The sequence below is a fragment of the Vidua macroura genome, chromosome 11, assembly GCF_024509145.1.
Source record: "Vidua macroura isolate BioBank_ID:100142 chromosome 11, ASM2450914v1, whole genome shotgun sequence".
NCBI lineage: Eukaryota > Metazoa > Chordata > Aves > Passeriformes > Viduidae > Vidua > Vidua macroura.
The window spans coordinates 21,521,644-21,545,517 of NC_071581.1; the positions used below are offsets into that span (position 1 = coordinate 21,521,644).

General features: G+C 63.7%; 2 protein-coding genes across 2 annotated transcripts in view; one reads left to right on the forward strand and one right to left on the reverse strand.

The window, feature by feature from the left end:
* ZFPM1 (zinc finger protein, FOG family member 1) overlaps positions 1–19,241 on the forward strand; it is a 34,997-nt gene extending 15,756 nt beyond the window's left edge. The window contains exons 3-10 of the mRNA XM_053987072.1: positions 1,415–1,504; positions 10,641–10,774; positions 13,571–13,673; positions 14,750–14,959; positions 15,383–15,613; positions 15,919–16,014; positions 16,099–16,248; positions 16,606–19,241. Of these exons, the coding sequence (XP_053843047.1) occupies positions 1,415–1,504; positions 10,641–10,774; positions 13,571–13,673; positions 14,750–14,959; positions 15,383–15,613; positions 15,919–16,014; positions 16,099–16,248; positions 16,606–18,788 (3,197 nt within the window). The 3' untranslated portion in view covers positions 18,789–19,241. The remainder of the gene's footprint in view (positions 1–1,414; positions 1,505–10,640; positions 10,775–13,570; positions 13,674–14,749; positions 14,960–15,382; positions 15,614–15,918; positions 16,015–16,098; positions 16,249–16,605) is intronic.
* A 1,070-nt stretch (positions 19,242–20,311) lies between these two features.
* CIDEC (cell death inducing DFFA like effector c) lies at positions 20,312–23,750 on the reverse strand. Its single transcript, XM_053987115.1, has 6 exons — positions 23,674–23,750; positions 23,024–23,095; positions 22,761–22,902; positions 22,533–22,682; positions 21,491–21,675; positions 20,312–20,711 (listed from the first exon to the last, which is right to left on the reverse strand). The coding sequence occupies exons 2-6, from the start codon at positions 23,071–23,073 to the stop codon at positions 20,519–20,521; spliced, it is 720 nt and encodes a 239-aa protein (XP_053843090.1). The 5' UTR covers positions 23,074–23,095; positions 23,674–23,750; the 3' UTR covers positions 20,312–20,518.
* Positions 23,751–23,874: the final 124 nt, after the last annotated feature.

A 23,874-nucleotide genomic window follows, 5' to 3' on the forward strand; every position in this document is an offset into this window, starting at 1 on the left:
AACAGTCCCAGATATCCTTTAAGTTCCTTCCTGTGGAGGTGGGGGCAAATCCCAATCAGTTAATGTTTGCAGTGCCCTTTGAGATAACCGCGCCGGGGCAAGGCTGCGCCGGCTCACCGCAGCCGCGGCTCCCGGCAAACCCTGCTGCCCCCAGCTGCTGCATCTGGGGGAGAAGTGCCCCCCAAAACAGGGCAGCCAGGTGCACCAGGGATCCACAGCAGCTGGGGAAGGGCAGGACCCCAATAGCTGGGACAGGGAAGGGCAGGACCCCGATAGCTGGGACAGGGAAGGGATCCTGGTCGTGGAGTGGGGAAGGGACACGAATAGCTGGGACAGTCAGGGACCCCAACATTTGGGGCAGGGAAGGGACCCTGATAGCCCCAACAGGACAAGGCAGGGAGAGATCAGGAGGCAGGGAAGGGACCCCAATAATGAGGGGCAAGGAAGGGGCCTCAGTAGCTGGGGCATGGAGGGGACCCCAGTATTTGGGGCAGGCCAGGGACCCTAAAGCTGGGGCAGGGAGCGGACCCTAGTTGGAGCAAGGAGGGACCCCAATTTCAGCAAAAAGACCCCAACGGCCAGGGCAGGGAAGGGATCCTACAGGAACAGGCGGGGAGCCTGATAATTGGAACAGGGAGGGGACCTGATAACTGGAGCAGGGAAGGGACCCCAGTATCTGAGTCAGGGAGGTCTCCCAGGCAAACTTTGCTCAGTGGTGGAGGGAACTGAGGGCTCTTATCTGATGGGGGAGCCGGGCTGGGGGCGAGGAGCTGGAGCCGGGGCGCGGAGCTGCACCTGGCACTGGCCTGCCTCGATAAAGAGGTGATAGCAGAGATAAGGCCGAGCAGCAATAACGGCCACTAAAGCTTTCAGCGCGATGGATAAAAATCGATATGCCAGGCACTTTGATTTATAGCCAAAAATAATAGGACTTTTATACCCGGTGATTGATTTATTTGATGTTAATCATCGCGCTTATCACCTGTATTAATAATCTCCAATGGCGGTGACGTCACCCCTGGGCGGCCGCGGTGGCGCCGATCGATTGGGCTCCGCGCTGCTCGATCCGCCCGGGACGCCAAGGCAAACATGTACTTTGGGCACTAATCTGCCACACTGTCATATGCAGATTGGCTTTATCAGCCCATCTCCAGCAGCAGTTAATGGAGAAAATAATTGTTATCAAGTTGCTATGAATACGCCACAAATAGAGCCGTGAGGGGAGCGGGGCTGGGCCCGTTGGCGTGGCGTGGCACGGGTGGGCCGGGGCTCTGCGGTGGAGGGGCTTGGCTGGGCCCACGGGGCGTCCCCCAGGGGGATGTGAATCCCCTCCTTGTGCCCATCCCAGCCCCTGTGGAATGCTGCCTCTGGAATTCCCTGCTCCTGACCCGCTGCCTTCCCCCTCCTGCTGCAGAGTCCAGAGACGCTCTGGAGAGTCCGAAGGAGCCGGAGAAGCCGGATCCTGGAGAGAACCCCCAGGAGCCAGACGCCTGGAATGGGCCAGGTGAGTCTCTGGTGTGGGACTGGTCATCCCACTCCATCTGCTGGATCTGCTGGAGCAGCCCTCCAGCATTCGCCTCCTCCTGCAAACACCAGTATGAGGAGGACTGGGAGCACTGGGCAGGCTGCAAACCCCAGAACTCCTGCTGGAAGGGAGGTGTGAGGTGATGGTTGTCATCCCCGACGTCTCCAGGGTGCTTTTGGGATGGTAAAACCATGGATTTGGGAGCAGCAGGGATGCCATCCCCACAGCTGGGCATCACGCTCCCTGGCACTGGCAGGGTTTGGGCCCGTCCTGCGTCGCGCCAGGGCACTTCACCAACATCCTGGCAACCACAAGAGCGACGCTGGGGTGGTTTGGTGATGGTTATCAAAACCCCAAGGAGCTAATTCAGCCTCTATCTCCCCCTGGTATCTCCACGCCGGGGCTGTGGGCACCAGGGCACCAGTGAGGCCCTGTGGGCACCCCCAGCCCTATCACCCACTATCTCCAAAGCCACGGGGTTACAGACGTGTGCCACACGGATTCACAGAATCACGGAATGTCTGGGGTTGGAAGGGAGCTCTGGAGCTCATCCAGCCCAAGGCAGGGGCACCTGGAGCAGGTGACCACATCCAGGTGGGTTTGGGATGTGCCAGTGCTCTGGCCAGTGCCAGTGGCTGTGCCAGTGCTCTGCCATCCTCCAAGGGAAGCTGTCCCTCGTGTTGAGGTGGAACTTCCCGTGGTTTCGTTCGTGGCCATCACTCCTTGACTGGGGTTGTGGGTTGTTCCGCTGGGAACGGCTCCTGGCAGGTGGATGGGGATGGGACCAGGGGGACCCGACACCACCAGGGCTGAACGTGCCACATCTCAGGCTGCTGCTCCTCCCAGGGGAGTGTGGGGCAGCGGTGACCCCGCTCCAGGGCGGCGATGGCCCTTTGGGGATGGATGCACCGGGCAGGTCCCGCTGCGTCCCCAAGGCCAGCGGGCTGCGGGTGCTGCAGGAGCCCTGGGAAGCGGCGCCTGCCAGCGCACGTGCTCCTGCAGCTGCCCAAATCCCCACGGCCCGGCGGGAACCCCGCTCCCCTTCCCGTCGGGGCCGAGGGGAAGCTCCTGCCGACCCCGCTGATATCCCGGCCCTTCCTGCGTGCCGGGCAGGAAGGAGCTGCGAGGCCACCCCCGGCTCCTCCTTATCTGCTCCCAGCCCTTTGCCCCCAGCGCTCCCGGGACCCCGGGACAGGCTGGGAGGGGGCTGCAGCTCCAAATTCCCTGCGGGGTCACCACACCCCACTCATCCCGAGCTCCTGAGAGGAGCCGGGCAGCCTGGCTGAGCCCGTGCCTCCCCTTCCCCCTCCCCTCTCGGGGGTTATTTGCATTCTTTATGTAAAAGAGATTTTATTATCGGGCCCCGGCAGCCCCATCTCTATTCTGGTAATTGGAGTGGTATTAATTTCGGCGTGGCTGGGAGTTGCTGGCGCTCCGGCGATGCCGCGCCGATAGGGTGTTCCTCTCGCACCAACCGCCGCGATAGCCCCGGCTATCAGGAGCTCTGCAGGCTCGGCACTTATCGGGGATGGAGCTGGCGAAAAGGGAAGCTCGGAGCAGCCTGAATTTTTCTGCTTTATCTGGCAGGATCCGCCGGGTGTCAGCCGCGAGGATGCGCCGCGCCCGGGGTGGGGGGGGGCGGGCTTTGTTCGCACCCCGCGGGGCCTCCCCGTCCCACGGCGAGTTTTAGGGGGTCACTGGGTCGCCCCCCGCTGTGGGTTGGTGCTCCCAAAGGTCATCCCGCTGCTCCAGAGGGGATGTGGCCCGCCAGGACCTCGCCCTGGGGCTGCCCGGCCCCACGCGGCGGGAGGGAGAAGGAGGATTTTGGTTTAGCTTTGAAATGACCTTGTTCCCTGGAAGGGGGCTGAGGATGATGGGCAAGTTCCCAGGAGCTGGAGGCTGAAATCCCAAACTTGGGAGTCTTTAGGGATGTGCCACCCCTTCATCCAGGGTGCTGGGACACCCTGGCTCTGTTCTGCTTGCCAGTGGCATCACGGGATGGAGCATGGCCATGCTTTGTGCTCACTCCATCCTCTGGAGGGGCTGGACACAGGATGTCCATCCTTCCCAAATTCCCCCAAACCTTTCCCCGCAGCCCCCCCATCTGTGCCTCAGGTTTCCAGCTTTCCCACTCCTTTTGCTTTGCCCTGCAGAAGGGTGGGTAGCAGAGAATTTCGGGAGCGCCCACAGCCTCCAACTCCCAGGGCTGCCCCATCCCTGCCCAGCCAGCCTCAGCAATTCCAGCCAGCTTTCCCAGAAGGATAAGAGGAAAAACTCTGGCAAATTTCGCATGGGGCAGGGATGCAGCAGAGGAGAGCCCTGCTGAGGAGCAGGCTGCTCAACCTCACGATGAGCCACCAGAGAATTCCCACTGGGAGCTGCCCCTGGGAATCCTGGATTCCTCCCTCTCCACCAGGTGGGATGGAGCTTTTTGCTTTTGTCCTTGTGGGAACACCACAGGCAGGGACAGGATTGGAGGAGCTGTGACCAAACCCAGGGTGGCTTTTTTGTTACCCCACCCATCCGTGTCCCACCTGGGAATCCCCAGGGAATTCCTCACCCCCTTCCCTACATCAGCATCACTGTTTGCAGCTCCACCTTGCTGAGCCCCAAGCCCTGCTGCTTGTCTTGCCTGTTTGGGCTTTATTAAATAATTAATTACTAATTATTAAATATTTAATATTAATATTTCCTCTGGGTGGTAATGATGGCTCCGGGTTGATCACAGGGCTCAGGCTCCTTTCCTGATCCCCCAAACCCCTCCCATCCTCCATATCAGGATGGCACAGAGCAACTCCTCTTTTTTTTTTTTTTTTTTCTTTTTTTTTTCTTTTTTTTGGTGCATCTAATTAAAACTCCCAACTCCTTTTTTTTTTTTTTTTTCCCCCTTTTCCTCCCAGCTCCCCCTTCCCTTCAGTTGTGTTTATCTCCAGCTTCAATAATCTCCAGCTGCCCAGGGTTTGTCTGGAAACCTCAAGGTTCATTATCGGGGTGAGCAGGGCACAATGGGGGGGACGGCTCGTCCCGGGGGGGGGGGGCACGGCCCCCGCCACATCTGCCCCATCCCTCCCCCTCCGCCCTGGTATGTGTGGGTGGGAAAAATTATCCCAGCTATTCCCTTTTATCGCTGGGAGCGGAGCAGCAGAGAGTTGTGTCTGTGGGAGATTGCTGGGGGATGGATGGACGTGGGATTCAGGGAATTGGCACCCCCAGAGTCCCAAATCAGGGGGTGCCCAGCACCCTGAAATCCTCCCCCCCCCCCCCCCGCCCCACGTGCGTCCAGCAAATCCTCCTGCCAAGGGCAGCCAAAGGGGTGGGGACCATGCCAGCAGTGATGGTGGCACCTGTCGCGGATTTGGGGCGTGGAAGAGCACCTGTCCCTGCTGGGGGATGTCCTCCTGTGCCTGGGGTCACTGCAGGGTCGGGGGGACAGTTTGGGGACACTGATATGGTGAAGGGATGCTCCGACTGCTCTGGGGACGTTGCTGAGTGGAAGGATGACCAGACCGGTTTTGGGACAGTGACAGTGTGGAGGGATGCTCAGGGATTTTGGGGACAGTGACAGGGTGGAGGGATGCTCAGGGATTTTGGGGACAGTGACAGGGTGGAGGGATGCTCAGGGATTTTGGGAGCAGTGACAATGTGGAGAGATGCTCAGGGATTTTGGGGACAGTGACAGGGTGGAAGGATGCTCAGGAATTTTGGGGACAGTGTGGAGGGATGCTCAGGGATTTTAGGAACAGTGACAGGGCAGAGGGAGGGATGCTCAGGAATTTTGGGGATAGTGTGGAGGGATGCTCAGGGATTTTGGGGACAGTGACAGGGCAGAGGGAGGGATGCTCAGGCATCTGTTCCCATTTTCCCTGGCATTTTCCAATGTGCACTCTTGTGGTGAGAGCCCTGAGGCTGACACCTCCAGGCTGCTGCTGATTGACAGCTGTCAATCACTCACCTGGCTGCTCTGCCCTGGCTGGATCTGAGGACCGGTGAGGATTTGGGGCTTGGACCCCCCCTCCTCCATCTGAGTACCCCCTCCCAGGGGTTCTCCCACCCCCCACAGGCACTTGGGGCTGTGGCAGGGACCCCCCCCCGCAGTCCCCTCCCCTTTTCCGGACGGGATATCTTCCCTCTGCATCAGCTCCGGGGCCCCTGCATTCCCCTTCCTCCCCTCTCCACTTCCTGCCCCCCCAGTGCCCTCTTCCCACTGCCTGGGCACAGCCAGGGGTCCCAGCAGCCCCGGGAGAGGGGACAGGGTAGGGACAGGGTGTCCCTGGCACTGGGGTCCCACCACCCTGGCAGCCCCGGGGCAGCCAGGAAGTTTTCCTCCTTCCCATCCTTCCTGAGTGCTTTCTGGTGTTTTTCCCAGTGTTTATTCCTGTCCCCAGCCCTGTGGTCACAGGTCCCGTGTGTTTCCTGGATGTCCCTTGTGAGGAGGCCCCCTGGGAACAGGGACTGCCTTGGGATGGGGCATGGGAACCCCTTGGGATGAGGTCCCTGAGTGGGGACAGAGCAGGGACAGGGCACCCCTGGCACAGAGGTCCTGGCATCCCCAGGGAAGCCAGGAAGTTTTCCTGCTTCCCATCCTCCCTGAGTCTTTCCTGATGTTATTCCCGGTGTTCCCATCCACACCCCTGCAGGCACAGTCCCAGTTCTTTCCTGGGATGGGAACCCCTTGCCATGAGGGATGACACCCCTGGGGATGGCAGCACCTCAGGGATGGGGGACCCCCTCCCAGCTCCATCCCAGCAAGGCACAGCAACACCCCAAAGGCAAATGTCCCGGGAATGCTTATCAGCCCATCCTGCAGGGGCAGGGCACCCCAGCTTCCGTGGGGTGATCCCGGGGAACACACGGCACGGCCGCTGCCACCCCGGCGCCAGCGCCGGCCAGCTGTGCCCCGCAGCTGGCGAGCAGGAGCGAGCCCTTTTGGGGTGCAGCCCCCCTGTCCAGCCCCCCCGGGTGCCGGGTGGTGCCCACGGGGCAGGGCCTGGCTGCTCCATTATCCGGGGGCAGGGTTCAGCCCGATAAGGAGTCGCTTTTGGACTCGGGCAGCAAACAATCAATAAGTGGCAAGCGATGGGCAGCAGAGATAAGGGCAGAAATCCCCCCCCCCACCCCGGCTCCCGCCCCACCGGGGCGTCCCCAGCACCCCAAACCGGGGGGCAGAGCCCAGCTCTGCCACAGCCATCCCCTCTCCATCCGCAGAGCACGCCCAGGCTGAGCCCAGGCAGGCGCAGCCCAGCAAGGCTCGATTTAAACCCTCCTCACTCCTTTGTCGTCCCCGAGGCTGCCCTGATTACTCGAGCACCCGGGACGGCAAAGCCGGGATAATCTCCTTAGCCCCTTTGGAGAGATTTCCCTTTGTGAGCGGAGGTGAAGAGTGGAGATGCTGCGTGTTCACAGCTTAAGACTCTTCCCAATCGGCTCCCTCCATCTTATCGGAGCGGTGCCATCACATCATTGCAGTAGTTGAGTTGTCAGGATTTATTCCTTCCGCCGCGCTCTCACCGCTTCTAAAAACAGCAGCTGGGGCCGGGACGGGGGGAAATGGGGAGGAATGGGGCTTCTCCAGCTCGGATTCCCCCAGGCAGGAGCAGGAGAGCCATGGGAGGTTGGGTACCCATTGATGGATCCATCCCTCCATCCATCCATCCTTCCATCCCACTGCCAGGCCAGCTCCTGCAGCCGCCCACGTTTGCTCCTGGATTGTTCCAGAGGTGCAGCCACATCCAGGCTCTCCTTGTATGGGGAAGGGCAGAGGGCCCCCAGGCAAACCCACCCATCCCACCCCATCCCATTCCGAGCTGCTCCCGCATCCCTTTGCCTCAGCTGCATCCACAGGACTGGAATCACATCCAAACAAACTGTTCAGCCCCTTAGCAGGAATCTGGAGGTCCACCCACCCATCCATCCCCATTTCCCAGTCTCTCCATCACCAGGGCTGGGTCTGGCGTGCCCCCCAGGCTGGCACAGGGCGCTGAATTTAATCGGAGCAAGGCGGCTGATCCCGGGATGTGATCCCATGACACACTGGTGGCAGTATTTATCCCGATAGTATCCAGGCAGCTGCAAACACTGCAGGGACCTCCGAGCCCAGCTGCCCACTGAGGGGCAGAGCAGTGGTTTGGATGTGGTTCAAGTCCTCTGGATGCAGCTGAGGCAAAGGGATGCGGGAAGAGCTTGGAATGGGATGGGGATGAGGGATGAGTGGGTTTGTCTGGGGGCCTTCTGCCCTTCCCTCCTGCTCGCTCCCACAGGGAAAGCAAATGGAGGTGCCTGGCTGTGGTTGCATCTCCAGAGCTTCCAGCGCTGCTCCTGGCAGTGCCACTCCTCTCCCTGGCCCTGGGAATGCTGTGGTCACCGTGCCCGTGGGCTCTGGCCGTTCATCTCCATCACACCCTGTGCTGGAGGAAGGCTCAGTGATGCTTCCCTGGAATTGTGCATCCCCACAGGCTTCCTCCCTCCCCTGTGCCCACCCTGGACCCAGGAATGTGGGTGCCAGCCATGCCTGCTCGGCCACGGGGTGGTGACAGGATTAATCTTTGCTCCTGGCACAGCTCAGCCGATTCCTTTGGAATCTCTCGATGGGAAGGCAAGCCGGGAGCAGCCCCGTGCTCCCTCATCCGTGTCACACCAGGCAGGTGCACCTGGCTCTCCGGGGGCTTTTCCTTCTTCCTTCCCTTCCCTTCCTTCCTCCCTGCTGCTTTTCTCTGTGCCCCAGAGCAAACAGGCTGGTCCCTGCCCAATTTGGTTAATGAGCTGGGAGATAAGCCCTGCTCCCTGATAACGAGGGACCGATGGCCAGGTGAGATACCTGGGGGGTGTTCACCTGCCAGGGGATCCCACAGGGAGCTGCAGCTCAAGGACTTTGCTCCAGGACACCCCAGGGGCTGGCAGCAGCTCTTCCCAACCTTGCAGGCAGCGGGATATGCCTGGATCCACGGTGGGATCGCTCCCTGCGGCCTGGTGGTCCCCACGTGGGGACACAGCTTGCTGCCTTTGGGCTTTGTTCCCAGCGTGGAGCACGCAGCATCTCCCAGGCCTCCCCATCACCTTCCCTACTCCCACTCAGCAGTGCTGTGTGTTTAGCTGGAAAAAAAAAAAAAATCATCTTTTCCCTCCTTTTTTCCCTCGCTGCGTTAACGTGGGCGCAGCGCAGGGGCTCTGGCAGCATCCCTGGCTGGCCCAGGGACACCCATCCCGCTGGAGGAGCTCTCAGCACCACAGAGGGGTTCAGCCCCGTCGGTGGGGTTCCAGCACCCCACTTTTGGGTGGGTGGAGGCCGCGGGGCGCTGGCGGGAACGGGGCCGGCTCTGGCAGCACTATTTTTGTCCCCCTGTCTGGAACGGTTTTCTCTTTATCAGCGCCTGCGTGTTTTCTCTGCTGGGGATTGATACACACAAGATGAAGTGCTCTGACATGGGAAGTGTCAGGCGAATGCTCTTATCTCGGAGACATGGTCTCCTGACCCAAACGCTGCTGATTACCAGTGAGACGGGGAAAGGGGGGGGGGGCACCGCGGGGGGGGCACCCGCAGGGGGACGCGGCCGTTGGGCTCCGGTCCCCAAAAAGCAGCCGGGATATTCGGGGTGGCAAAGGCAGAGGGGAGCCAGCACTGCTGGGGCTCTGCTGGGGGTTTAGGGGTGGAGGGGAAGGAGGGCAGCTCGGGGATGCTGAGGGTGGGGGGAGTCCAGCACCCCAGCAGCACTTTGGGAATCAGATGGGAGGTGCTGGAAATGGGGAATAATGTGAGGGTCCGACTGCCCCGCTCAGCCCCGAGGCCACTCTGCTCCCTGCCTGCCCCCAGTCCTTCAGGGACCCTTCCTCAGGCTCAGTTTGTGCCAGGGAATAAATCCCAACAGCTCCTCAGAGTCCTCATCCCTCCTCCTCCTCCCTGTGCTGAGGTGGGGCTGATGAGGAAACGGGCAGGGGGATGCAGGGCAGGAGGATGCCAGGAATGGGGGGGATGTGGGGTGGGAGGATGCCAGGGATGCAGGGCAGGCACAGCCCATGCCATGCTCATTCCCAAAACCCTTTGCAGGGATGAGATCCCAGCTAGAAACAGAGCTGGGATCTCCATGGCCAGGGTGGCTCTGGGAGCACGCCGGCTCCAGGGGCTCCCAGGCTGCAGGAGTGGGAAGGGGAGGTGAGGCAGAGCCCGGCACCAGCAGTGCTGGGGGCTGTGGCACAGAGCTGGAGGGTGACAGGGACCAGCCTGGTGACCCCAAACACCTCGGGGAGCCTGGACACCTCCCGGTGGGCGGCAGGTCCTGCCGAGGTGGCAGCGGCTGCTCCCCTGGGACGTGCTCCGAGCAGTGCCCAGTGGCCTGGGGTGGACAGAGGGGACCCGCGGGTGCCGGTGGCACCTGGGCGATGGCAGGTGACACCACCCAGGCGCTCACCTCAGCTCACCCCAGCGCCGGGAGGATCCAGATGTCAGCCCTGCTAATAAACACATCAGATTTCAATCTCCGCAGCCATGGGATCGCTTTATCCTCCCCGCGCTCCCGGCTCCAAAGGCAATTTTGCCTTCAGCCAGCGCAGCCTCCTCCCTGCCCACGGCACCGGCTGCGGCCCCTCGGGGCCGGAGGGGGCTTCTTTGTCCTGCAGTGCCGGGCCGGGGGTGACCCCGCGGTGCTCGGAGCGTTCCCGGCCGCAGCACGGGCAGGGCTGGGCTCGCTGTCCCCGGGGAGCAGCTCGGTTTTGGGGGGCGGCAGCCGGCGGCGAGGGGCAAGGCAGCACATCCATCTGGGTATTGGTTACCTGCCATCTTATCTGCGCTCCCAAAGACAAAGGCACAGTTAAAACATTTTCGAGCAGCCTTCATAGCGTATTCACATGTTATCTAACCCATTAAACCGGAGCCTTATCAGATAATCAAAGCCATTAAGCCCTGAAGCTGCTGCGACTTCGGGTGCGGGGATGGGAAGCGCTCCTTCCGCTCCCCGGGCTGTGCCGGGACCCCCGGGGCAGGGGCTGGATCCCCCCCTCGGGACACCCAGCAGCAGCTCCCGGCTCCAGCCGGGTGCCCACACCCCCCAGGATTTGGGGGTGCCGCAGGCCGGGGGGGGGTTTGGGGGCGCACCCCGCTGACGCTGTGCGTGTCTCCCCGCAGATGAGCTGGAACTGGAGGTGCAGGATGGGCAGAGACGGGTCCGGAGCCGCCGGAGCCTCCCCGAGGGCTTCTCCTGGGGCCCCTTCCCGGGCAGCATCCACAGCGAGCCGGCGTCGCCGGGGCACGGCGACACGGTAAGGAGCCACCCGCGGGGCAAGTCCTGAGGAAACAAATGCTTTGGGAAGGGAAGTCCCTGCCTGAGCTCCTCAGCCCTGGGAATCTCCTGGTCTGAGTGCCCAGGAGGTTTCCCTGCCAGCCCAGGGCGTTCCCACGGGCAGGGGACAGGAGGTTGCCATCCCCTCTGCACTGGCTGCTTGGTGGCACCTGTCTGCTCACAGAGGCGATGGGATCTGGCTTTCCCACCCCAGATTTGCTCCCTGGGGATGCTGGTGGTGCCTGGAAAGCACCAGCAGCCTTGGGGAAGGGGCAGGAGAGGAGCACTGAGGGGACACTGGGGGCTGGTGGCTGTTGGTGGCCATTAGTGCCGTCACCCGGGGGAGCAGCAGAGGAGGGAGGCGTCCACGAGTGTGACTCTGGGTGTTTTCAGGCTCTGGATCCTCCATCCCAGCCACGTCCTTCCCTCCACATCCCCCCCAAGCCACACACAGGCAGCTCCAGCCCAGGATCCTCAAGCCCTGGCTCCATCCCCACCTCTTCCTCCTCCTCCTCTCTCCTTTGCTCTTTTTTTTTTTTTTTTTTCTTTTCTTTTTTTTTTTTAAGCTCAGGCCCGTTTATCTTTGCTGAATTAAATCCTTGATTAACCCTTATCTGCCCAGTTTGGCTCCCTATCTCCCGGTTGGCGCCGTGTGTCCAGACACCCGGTACAGGATGATTGATTTCCCGAAGATATGCGCAGCTTTTTTCTGATACTTCATTTATTGTCTAAATATTTTTGCTCCCATTTCAGCAGCTCCCTTATCGAGCCCGGCTGATGATTCCCAGCCCTGCTCTCCTCTGCCACTCTCCTCCCTCCCTATCTCTGCTCGGGGAAGGGAGGAAGGAATTGCAGCCCCATCCCTGATAGGGGCTGTCACCCTCAGGTCCCTTCCTCTTTGTTGCTGGCGGCGGTGGGGGGGGTGCAGGGGGTCTCCCCCAAATCCTGCCCAGCTCTGCTCTTCATCTCTGTGTGGGAGATGATCCCAGCCTGGGGTTTCGGTGGGAGCTGGGAGCACTGGGTGGCTTTAATACTCCGTGGTGTGGAGCACCATGTGGCCCCATGGCCTGCTGAGGGAGGAGGAGAAAGAACAGGAGGGAAAAGAGCAGCAGGAGGAGGAGGATGAGAAGGAGGAGGAAGATGCCTACCCGCCCCCACCTGATCCCACAGGGCTCCCCCAAAAGATCCTTGCTCGGGAGGGTGTGGGAACCCTCTGGCAAGACAGCTCAGGGCTGCCAAGGGAACGTGGAGCCCCTCTGGGACTGTCCCCCGAGTCCATCTGCGCCCGTGTCCCCCCCAGGCCGGGCTGCAGCGAGGGCAGGGGCCGTGCGGATGCGCCGTCCCGGCGGATGCGGAGCAGATAGGGTTTCCGATGGTTATCAGCCGGTGTGGAGCGACACAGCGACCTCTTTGTTCCAGGGAGAACAAGGAAGGGCTTCACGCCGGGCTGGGGCCGCCGCGGGGAGCCGGGACGGGCACCCTGGGGTGCAGGGAGCACCTCGGGGCGCTGCAGGGTCCTGGGCAGCGCAGGCAGCACCTCCATCCAGGGGTACCCGCAGGCGGGAGCAGAATTCCCAAGGGATCCTCCTCTCCCTCCGCCCATGTGGCACCAGCAGTGCCCGTCCCTGGGGGGATGCTGGGGGTCCCAAAGCCCCCAGCCCCATTTCCCGTATCCACAGGGGCGGGGGGTCCCCCGCCACCATGAGAGGTGCCAGTGTGTCACATCACACCTGTGTGCCAGCATCACACACGTGTGCCAATGTTACACACGTGCCAGTATCACACATATGTGCCAGTGTGTCACACCCATGTGCAATTGTGTCACACCCATGTGCCAGTGTGTCACACCTGTGTGCCAGTGTCACACACATGTACCAGTGTGTCACACACATGTGTTAGTGTCACACCTATGCACCCATGTGCAATTGTGTCACACCCATGTGCCAGTATGTCACACACATGTGCCAGTGTGTCACACCTGTGTGCCAGTGTGTCACATCCATGTGCCAGTGTCACATCCATGTGCCAGTCTGTCACTTGTGTGCCACACCCGTGTGCCAGTGTGTCACACCCGTGTACCAGTGTGTCACTCATGTGCCACATCTGTGTGCCAGTGTGTCACTCGTGTGCCACACCCGTGTGCCAGTGTGTCACACCTGTGTACCAGTGTGTCACTCGTGTGTCACACCCATGTGCCAGTGTGTCACACCTGTGTACTAGTGTGTCACTCGTGTGTCACACCCGTGTGCCCATGTGTCACACCCATGTGCCAGTGTGTCACTCGTGTGCCACACCCGTGTGCCAGTGTGTCACACCCGTGTGCCAGTGTGTCACTCGTGTGCCACACCCGTGTGCCAGTGTGTCACACCTGTGTACCAGTGTGTCACTCGTGTGTCACACCCGTGTGCCAGTGTCACACACATGCGCTGGGGGCTTTATCACGCTGCCAGCACTCTGCTCCTGGCAGTGATAAGGCCCCAACTGGCTGTGACTGTCAGGCTGACTTGGAGGGTTGGAAATATTGGGATGGATAATTAGATTTCATATCGTTACTGCAGCAGCCATCGGAGGATCAGGGAGATTAATTTCCCCCCCCTTGTGCTCATTAATATTCATTAGAATGCGGGGAGGCTGAGCTGGGCATGGGCTGAGCAGGGAGTGCTGTGACCCCCCTGGCAGCCCCTCAGTGTGACCCCAGCCCGTTTTGGGGAGCATGTGACCCCCCTGGCAGCCCCTCAGTGTGACCCCGGTGCTGACCCCTGTCCCTGCCCCACAGACCCCCCCCCTGACGCTGGTGCTGGGGGACGAGAGCTGCTGGCTGTCCCTCCTGCCCCTCGTGCCCGGAGAGCCCGATGCCAACGCCGTCATCTACAGGAAGGGTTGGTACTGGGGGCACTGGGCGTGGGAAGGGTCCTCATCCATGTCCCCTGTGCCAGGGTCTGCTCCCCCTGTGCCACTGCTGGCCGTCCCCGGGCTTGTCCCTGTCCCAGCTTCCCTGGGTGGCTGCAGCCAGCGGGGCTGGGGAGGGTCCCAGCAGGGATGGGAGCAAGGATGGGAACAAGGATGGGCACAGGGATGGGAACAAGGATGGTATAAGGATGGGCACAGGGATGGGCACAGGGATGGTGTAAGGATGGGCACAGGGATGGAAGCAAGGATGGGCACAGGGATGGGAACAAGGATGGTATAAGGATGGGCACAGGGATGGGCACAGGGATGGTGTAAGGATGGGCACAGGGATGGGAGCAAGGATGGTGTAAGGATGGGCACAGGGATGGGAGCAAGGATGGTGTAAGGATGGGCACAGGGATGTTACAGGGATGGATGCAGAGATGGGCACAGGAATGGATGCAGGGATGGTTGTAAAGATGGGCACAAGGATTGGCAGAGGGGTGAGTGCAGAGCTGGGTGTAAGGAAGGATGGATGCAGAGATGGGCACAGGGATGGGTGCAGGGATGGATGTAGGAATGGGTGCAGGGATGGACGCAGGGATGTCGCTGGGATGGATGCAGAGATGGGCACAGGGATGTCGCAGGGATGGGCACAGGGGTGTCGCAGGGATGGACGCAGGGATGTCGCTGGGATGGATGCAGAGATGGGCACAGGGGTGTCGCAGGATGGACGCAGGGATGTCGCAGGGATGGACGCAGAGATCGCACAGGGATGTCGCAGGGATGGACGCAGGGATGTCGCAGGGATGGACGCAGAGATCGCACAGGCATGTCGCAGGGATGGGCACTGGGATCTGTGCAGAGATGGGCAGAAGCCGGAGCGGCGGCTCCGGGCGGGCTCTGCGGGGCTCACACGGGCAGACACCGCCATCTCCAGGCCACGGCCGGGAGGAAGCAGCGGCCGCTGCCGGCACGGCGGGGACAGGGCGGGACAGAGGGGCCGGGCCAGGCGGGCGGCAGGACGGGATCCAGCGATCCCCGCTCACCGCTGTCCCCTTTCCAGACGAAGCCCTGTGGTGCCGCACGACGCGCGCGCTGCGGGAGGACGAGCCCCTGAGCGCCTTCGTGGTGGCAGAGCCGCCGGCTGTCCCCAACCACGGGGTGAAAGCGGAGCCCGGCGAGTCCCCGTACCCGGCGGCGCTGCACTCGGACATCCAGCTGCTGCCACAGCAGGCTGGCATGGCCGCCATCCTGGCCACCGCCGTGGTCAACAGTGAGTTCGGGGACACGCGGGGAGGGACACGCGGGGAGGGACACGCGGGGAGGGACATGCGGGGAGGGACACACAGAGAGGGACATGCAGAGAGGGTCACGAGGAGAGGGACATGCAGGGAGTGACATGCGGGGAGGGACACACAGAAAGGGACATGCAGAGAGGGTCATGCAGGAAGGGACACGTAGGGAGGGACACGCAGGGAGGGACACACAGAGAGGGACACACAGAGAGGGACACACAGAGAGGGACATGCAGGGAGGGACACACAGAGAGGGACACACAGAGAGGGACACACAGAGAGGGACATGCAGGGAGGGACACACGGCAAGGGACACGCAGGGAGGGACACGCAGCACCGCGGCCCTGCCGGGGCTCCCCAGCCCGTCACACAGCAATGTCCCTGTCCCTTGCTCTCCACAGAGGACGTGTTCCCCTGCAAGGACTGCGGGATCTGGTACCGCAGCGAGCGCAACCTCCAGGCCCACCTGATGTACTACTGTGCCAGCCGGCAGAGCGCCGGCGCCGGCTCCCCCGCCCTGGACGAGAAGCCCAAGGAGACGTATCCCAACGAGAGGGTCTGCCCCTTCCCACAGTGCAAGAAGAGCTGTCCCAGTGCCAGCTCCCTGGAGATCCACATGCGAAGCCATAGCGGTATGGCACGGCACGGCACGGCACGGCATGGCACCCCTCATCTGGAGGCTTTGGGGTGGCAGCATGGTGACCGGTTAGAGGAGGCTGAGCCCAGCCGAGCTGCTGGAGGGGCAGGGAGGATGCAGGGCTGGAGCACACTGAGCAGTGGGATGAGGCTCTCCCCAGCTGGGTCACTGGTTTGGCACAGCTCACTTGTAGGTCTTCCCCCATCTCAGACCTGTAGAGGCAGAGGGAGCTGGCGCTGTGGGTGTCCCCACAGTCCCTGTCCCCCTCCCCTGAGCGCTGAGTGTCCGTCTGTCCGGCAGGGGAGCGGCCGTTCGTCTGCCTGATCTGCCTGTCCGCCTTCACCACCAAGGCCAACTGTGAGCGGCACCTGAAGGTGCACACGGACACCCTGAACGGTGAGTGTCCCACGGGGACAGCCCTGTCCCATTCCAGGGATCCTTCCTGCCCTGCCCGCTCAGCCCGCTGCTCTGTCCCCTCAGGTGTCTGCCACAGCTGTGGCTTCATCTCCACCACGAGGGACATCCTGTACAGCCACCTGGTCACCAACCACATGATCTGCCAGCCGGGCTCCAAGGGTGAGGTGTTCTCACCTGGATCAGCCCTTCCTGCTGCCAAACCCCTCGCTCCTGGTGAGACCTGGGGCTGTGGCCATGGGGGACACAGGATGGCATCGTCACCGAGGGCTTGTCCCCAGCTGGGTCTGGTGGTGGGAAGGGAGGTGGGGATGGGTCAGTGTCCCTGTGCCAGGACATTGGGAATGGGGAACAGAGCAGGATCCCTGTGCCAGGGGTGTTGGGAACAGGACATGGCAAGCATCTCTCTGCCAGGATGTGTGGAACAGGGAACGGGGTGAGGATCCTGCCCTGGGGGTGTCAATAATGGGGGGGCAGGGCACCATCCCCGTGCCGGTGTTCTCGGTGATGCCGGTGCTGATCATCCCTGTGCCGGGGCTGCCGGTGACGCCGTCACCCTCTGTCCCCCTGCAGGGCTGAGCCAGCCGAACAACGCGTCCCTGCGGAAGTGCAGCCTGGGCGCGTTCCTGCCCGAGGCGCTGCCGGCCCTGCCGCAGCACGTGGTGCTGCCCGGCCCCGACACCGCACCGGCACCGCCCGCCTCGCCCCCCGACCCCAGGGCCGGCAAACTCTCGCCCCCAGCCCAGCCGCAGAACGGGGAAGGGCCTTCATCAGCATCCTCCTCCTCTTCCTCCTCCTCCACGTCCGGCGAGCCCGTGCGCATCAAGGAGGAGCCGGCCGGCAGCCCGGCCAGCGAGGCGGAGGCGCCGAGGAGCGGGGAGGGGGCCGGCAGCCCCGAGGCCGGCTCCCGGACCTCGTCCCCCCGCAGCCTGTCCTCGGCCAAGGTCAAGTCGGAGCTCGCCAGCCCCACGCCGGGCTCCAGCCCCGTGCCCAGCGAGCCGGGGACGGGCACGGCCGGCGGCACCGTCTTCCTCCCGCAGTACGTGTTCGGCCACGAGGCCACGGTGGTGCCGCAGGCGTCAGAGATCCTGGCGAAGATGTCGGAGCTGGTGCACAGCCGGCTGAAGCAGGGCCACGGGGGCGCGGTGCCGCCCGCCATCTACGCGGGCACGCCGGTGCCCAAGGGGGCCACCTGCTTCGAGTGCGAGATCACCTTCAACAACATCAACAACTACTACGTGCACAAGCGCCTGTACTGCTCCAGCCGGCACCTGGCCGAGGACAGCCCCGCCGGGGCACGCAAGCTCAAAGCCCCCCCGGGGGCGCCCAAGGCTCCCCTCGCCCCCGGCACGCTGCTGTCCCCTCCGGCGGGCAACGGGCAGAGCCCGGCAGCGGGGGACGGGGACGCCGGCCGCGACGCCACCCCGCCGGGCACCGCGCCGGAGGGCAAGGCCGAAGAGGGGAGCGCCAAAGCGGGGTCCCCCGAGGCGGAGGGGGGGTCGGGGCGGTGCAGCGAGGACAGCCAGAGCCCGGGCAGCTCGGCGGGGGACGAGGGGGACGAGGACCCCAGCAAGACGCTGTGCGAGGCGTGCAACATCCGCTTCAGCCGCCACGAGACCTACGTGGTGCACAAGCGCTTCTACTGCGCCTCTCGGCACGACCCCCCCCTGCGCCGCCCCGCCGCCCCCAAAGTGCCCTTCCTGCCGCAGCCGCTGCGCACCCGCAAGCGCCGCAAGCTCTACGAGATCCACGGCGCCGCTCGCCGCCCCGCCGAGCCCCCGCCGGCCCCGGAGCCCCCGCCCGCTGAGCCGCCCGCCGCCGCCCCCGAGCCCCGCGCCAGCCCCGACGCCGAGGGTCCCATCGACCTGAGCAAGAAGCCGCGGTGGCAGAGCGAGCCGGCACCGGCACCGGCACCGGCGCTGCTGCCCCTGGCCGACTACCACGAGTGCACCGCGTGCCGCATCAGCTTCAACAGCCTGGACGCGTACCTGGCGCACAAGAAGTACCAGTGCCCGGCCACGCCGCTGCAGCCCCGCACCCTGGAGCACCTGCAGAAGATGAAGGGGGCCATGGCCGCCCCCCTCAAGGGCCGGCGCAGCCCCGGCAGCCCCGGCGAGGGGGACCCCGAAGGAGGGGTGCGGCTGAGGGCGGCCCCGGCGGGGAGCCCCGGCATCCCCTACCCCGGGGCGGACTCGCTGCAGCGTCACCCCAAGGGCTCCCTGCCACCGCCGGGGGCCAAGGGTCCCCTCGCCGCCTGTCCCTACTGTCCCCTCAACGGGGCCATCAAGGGCGACCTCCTCGAGCACTTCCGAAACGCCCACGGGCTCTTCGTGGCCAAGCCGCCGGCGGGGCCCGGGCCGGGGCTCCCGGACGCGCTGGCCCCCGGGGCCAGCAGGACGCCCGAGCCCCCGCTGCCCGCGGCGTCCCCTCCTCGCCCGCCCGCCCCCCGCCTCCGCCGGGACAGCCTGACCGCCAAGGAGGGACGGGACAGCCCCCGGCCCCCCGGCTCCCCCCGGGCCCCCGCCTCGCCCGGAGCCCCCGAGGCGCTGCGGGAAGCCGCCCGCAAGCCCCCCACGCCCCCCGCCTACACGGACAGGGGGGTGCAGACCCCCCCGGCCAAGGCCGTGCCCGGCCCGGTGCCCAACGGCAACCACAGGTACTGTCGCCTCTGCAACATCAAGTTCAGCAGCCTGTCCACCTTCATCGCCCACAAGAAGTATTACTGCTCCTCCCACGCCGCCGAGCACGTCAAGTAACCCCCCCCACCCAGAGCCCCCCACCACCGCTCGGGGGGCTGCAGGGGCTGGGGGATGGAACCGGTGCCTGACACCCGCCCTGGGCAGGGGTCGGGGTGATGGAGGACCCCCCACCCAGGAGGCTCCACCGGGGCAGCTTTGGCATCTGGAGCCCCAAAGTTCACCCGGGTTGGGGGGTGAGGACACTGGAGGTGGGGGATCGGCCCCCAACCTGTGCCCCGGGGGGAAACTGAGGCAGGAGGACTGTGCATGGCCCTGCCCTGGGGGCTGTAGGGGGGGCTGTTCCCCGTAGACACTACGGGGCTGGGGTGGGGGCGTGGGGGGCACGGGCTTGGCCCCGGCACCTCAGGAAATCTGGGGGTGCCCCCGCCGCAGAGCGGACCCTGCACGGAGGCAGCCCCGGCAGTGAGGATGGAGCTGCCCCGGGAGCTGTGTGTATAAGTGTGTACAGAAATAAATATGTCTGCTAAACACCTGTGTCGGGTGGGGGACACTGCGGGGGCTGGCACGGCCGCCGGCAGCCCGAGGGGCCGGGCCAGGGGGACACGGGGTGTGCACAGCCACGGGTGACAGCAGGGGCAGGGCATGACGTCCCCACGCTGTCCCCGGGTGGCACCTGGAGCAGCCCGGGGAGGTCACACGTCTGTGCCACGGGGCAAAGTCGCTGCTCCCAGATGGGGCTCAGCTGGTGCTGATGGCTCCTAATTATCTAGCTAATTAAGCTTGGGGTGGGGCTCAGCTCTCTGCCGCAGGAGCAGCTCCAGACCGTGCCGTGGGTGCCCAGGTGAGTGTGGCTCAGGTCAGGTGTCCCCCACGGTGTGACAGGGGAGGGTGGCCCTAAGGACCCCCGGAGCATGGCTTCTCACCTCCCCACAGCTCATCCCAGTGTTCCCAGTCCAGCACAGGCGGGCAGTTCCCCTCTCTGGCAGGGCTGGTGCTTCAGGATCTTTCTGGGGACGCTCGAGGACAGTCCCCAAGGGCCAGGCCACTGGAGCCCAGTGCCCCCAGCTCTGTTTGTCTCCCAGCTGGTATCCCTGGGGCTGCCAGGCACTTGGGATGCCCCTGGACCTGGCCAGGGCAGCACCAGCAGTTGTGCAAGGCTGGGGTGGGCACAGTGCCCCTGCCCAGGGCTGCCAACAGGGCTGGGGACCCCAGGGACCAGAACAATCCCCACCGTGTCCCTCTGTGCCAGTCAGGGGCACCAGGAGCAGGGGGATCTTTCGTCCCTTTAAAGGGAGCAAGGACAGGCGTGGTGCCAGCTGCCACAGGCCAGGGGCTTTGGGGTTTGCCCCAGCACTGCTTAGTGGGTGGCTGCAGTGCCAGGGGAGCCTCACTCTGTGCCAGGGGGTGGGAGCCAGGCTCTGGTGCCAGGGAGGAGGAGGATGAAGGCAGCAGCTCCCCTGGGGAAGCGCTTGCGACAGGGCCCCTCCTCACCCCTCTTACACCACCAGCTCAGGGTGCCAAGCAGTGCAAGGGCCGCGTGTCCTGCGTGTCCCCCCAGCAAAGATGACACAAGACGCAGCTGACTTCAGGAGAACTTTGCTTAAATAAATATATTTACAGAGCAGCAGCTATTCCAGAGCAGATCCGTCCACACTCAGCCAGCAGAGTGCAAGGAGAGGCTGTGCCAGGCACCGTTGGCAGCCTCTGCCCAGGCATTGACCTAGCGGGGTGCTGGGACCCCCGAGGGCTGGGGGCACAGCGGAGGGGACAGGCCAGGCCAGCCAGCCTCACTGCGACATCTTCTTGTAGGGCAGGGCGGGGAGGCCGCAGGGCAGGAGGTTCTGAAGGGGCAGCGGGCCCTTCTCCTCTTCCTTCTGCTCCTCCTCGGTGGCATCCAGGAGCTGCTGCATGTAGCACGAGGTGCCCAGCAGGACGTGGCCCGTGGCCTGCATGGTGAGCAGTGCCCAGCGCAGGGCTTCCCTGGGCAGGGAGAAAGGGGTCAGCGTGCCCTGGGGGGGAAAAGGGCTGGACAAATTCCCCCCAAACCCCTAAATTCCCCAAAATCCCCCTAAATTCCCCCAAAATCCCCCCAAACCCCCTCAAATTCCCCCCTAAATTCCCCAAAGTCCCCCTCAAATCCCCCCAAACCTCCACAAATCCCCCCAAACCCCTTCAAATTCCCCCCTAAATTCCCAAAAATCCCCCTCAAATCTCCTCAAATTCCCCCCTAAATTCCCCAAAATCATCCCAAAAATCCCCCCAAACCCCCTCAAATTCCCCCCTAAATTCCCCCAAATCCCCTCAAATTCCCCCCTAATTTCCCCAAAAATCCCCCCAAACCTCCACAAATCCCCCCAAACCCCTTCAAATTCCCCCCTAAATTCCCAAAAATCCCCCTCAAATCCCCCCAAATCCCCTCAAATTGCCCCCTAAATTCCCCAAAATCCCCCTCAAATCCCCCCAAACCTCCACAAATCCCCCCAAACTCCCTCAAATTCCCCAAAGTCCCCCTCAAATCCCCCAAAACCTCCTCAAAATCCCCCTCAAATCCCCCCAAACCTCCACAAATCCCCCCAAACCCCCTCAAAATCCCCCTCAAATCCCCCCAAACCCCCTCAAAATCCCCCTCAAATCCCCCCAAACCTCCACAAATCCCCCCAAACCCCCTCAAATCCCCCCCTAAATTCCCCCAAAATCACCCCAAAAATCCCCCCCAAGACTCCCTGTCCCCCGGAGTGTCCCCAGCCCCCCGCACTCACTTCACCAGGCGCCGGGCGCCGTGGCAGCGCAGGTCGTAGGACATGCTGTAGGTGCCATACAGGGTGGCTTTGACGTTGAGGCAGCCCAGGTCCTTCGGGTGGGTCTTGTACAGGTCGAAGGTGACGCAGGCGACGTCGATCCTGCGCGGGGGCTTGCGGGACAGGCTCACCTGGTAGCCACGTGTCTAGGGAAGAGCAGCGTGGCGGTCACCGGCTGCGCCCCCAGCCCCCCGAGCCCACCCCCAGCGGGGGACACAGGGGACAAAGCAGCCTCTCAGGGGTCAGTTCCGAATGGGTTTGTCACCTGTGGGGTCAGTTCTGAATGGGCTTGGGGTTTGTCATCTGTGGGGTCAATTCTGAGGTGAGTTTGGGGTTTGTCACCCGTGGGGTCAGTTCTGGGGTGGGTTTGGGGTTTGTCACTCATGGGGTCAGCCCTGAGGTGAATTTGGGGTTTGTCACCCATGGGGTCAGCCCTGAGGTGAATTTGGGGTTTGTCACCTGTGGGGTCAATTCTGAGGTGAATTTGGGGTTTGTCAGTTGTGGGGTGAATTTGGAGTTTGTCACCCATGGGGTCAGTCCTGAGGCGAGTTTGGGATTTGTCGCCCACAGGGTCAGTCCTGGGGTGGGTTTGGGGTTTGTCACCCATGGGGTCAGTTCTGAAGGGGCTTGGGATTTGTCACCCATGGGGTCAGTCCTGAGGTGAATTTGGGGTTTGTCACCCATGGGGTCAGTCCTGGAGTGGGTTTGGGGTTTGTCACCCATGGGGTCAGTTCTGAGGTGGGTTTGTCACCCCTGGGGTCAGTTCTGAATGGGCTTGGGGTTTGTCATTCATGGGGTCAATTCTGAGGTGAGTTTGGGGTTTGTCACCCACGGGGTCGGTCGTGGGGTGGGTTTGTGGTTTGTCACCCATGGGGTCAGTCCTGAGGTGAGTTTGGGGTTTGTCACCCATGGGGTCAGTTCTGAGGTGGGTTTGTCACCCGCGGGGTCAGTCCTGGGGTGGGTTTGGGGTCCATCAGCTGGACCCCCGCAGGGGTCCCCTCACCTTGGGGGCAGTCCAGCTCTGCCCCTTGCTCAGGGCCATCAGGGCCGTGCTCTCCTCCAGGCTGCGGAAGAAGGCCTCGGTCTCCACCGCCGTGCCGTCCTCGTCCAGCACCAGCGCGATGGGCGCGGGCAGGGCCAGGGCGCTCTGAGCCTGCGGAGGGGCCGGGGGTCAGCAGGGCCCACACAGACAGACAGACGGACAGACGGACGGACGGGCGGGCACACAGACCTGGCGCAGCAGCTCGGCGAGGCTCGGGGCCGTGACTCCCTTGCGCAGGCTGCGGTCCCAGTTGCACACGCGGTAGGGCCGGGGCCGTGGGGCCGGGCCCGCCAGCAGCTGCTGGGTCATGGAGGCGCTGGCCGAGACACATCTGGGGAGGGGGACGCGGGGATTGGGGTGTTCGGAGAGCCCCGCAGAACCCCCCTGGCAGTGCCAGCGCCCAGGGAGGGCTCCGGGGGGGATGTCCCCCGTGCTGGGGACAGGGCACTTACTTGGACACGGGGGCAGCCAGGCGCTGGCTCAGGGACTTGGCGTAATCCATCACGCGAGGAGCTGGGGGCAGCCTGCGGGGAGGAAGGACAGCGTCCCCGTCAGCTCAAGAGCCGCTCCCACCCCGCGTCCAAATCTGCTCCAGGGGATCTGCTCCAGGCCCCCGTCTGCTGCAGATCTCCGCCAGCGACACAAGTGAGCCTGAGCTCTGCCACCGCTGCCTTTACAGGGGCTGGTCCTGCCCTTTGGCCAGGGCCAGGCCAGCGCTGGCCGCCCGGCCAGAGTCCCCTGCCAGCACGGCTCTTGCGCAAAGGGACACGCGGGAAACTGAGTCAGCGCTGGGGCAAAGGTGAGACACCAGCCCCGGAGAGGGCAACCGGGCACCCACGGGAGCACCCCCAGCCCTGCTGATCCAAGCCAGGAGCCCCATGGTGGGGGGGGGTCCAGTGGAGCTTCCCCATCGCCTCACCCGCAGGGAACACCGGCTCTCCTCCGTGTGCCTCACCTGCCCTTATGTACCTGTCACGGAGGCTCCTCCCCCGCCCCTCCTGCCCGGCCCGCCCCAGTGGGGTCTGCAGCGCTGTCCTGGCTGAGGAGGGGCTGGGCCGGCTGACGGGGGGATCCCATCGCTCCGCAGACATCCCAAACCCACCTGGGGGGCGCGTTCCTGCCCCGGGTGTCCCTGCCAGAGCTCCCTTCCACCCTGAAACCCTCCCCGATCCCCGCGCTCGGCAGCGACCTGGGCACACCTGGGCACACCTGGGCGCACCTGGGCACACCTTGCACCTGCCCGCCCCTCGGCGCGCCCCCGTGTCCGCCCGTGCGCGCACACCTGCGCGCTCCGTCCGCGCCG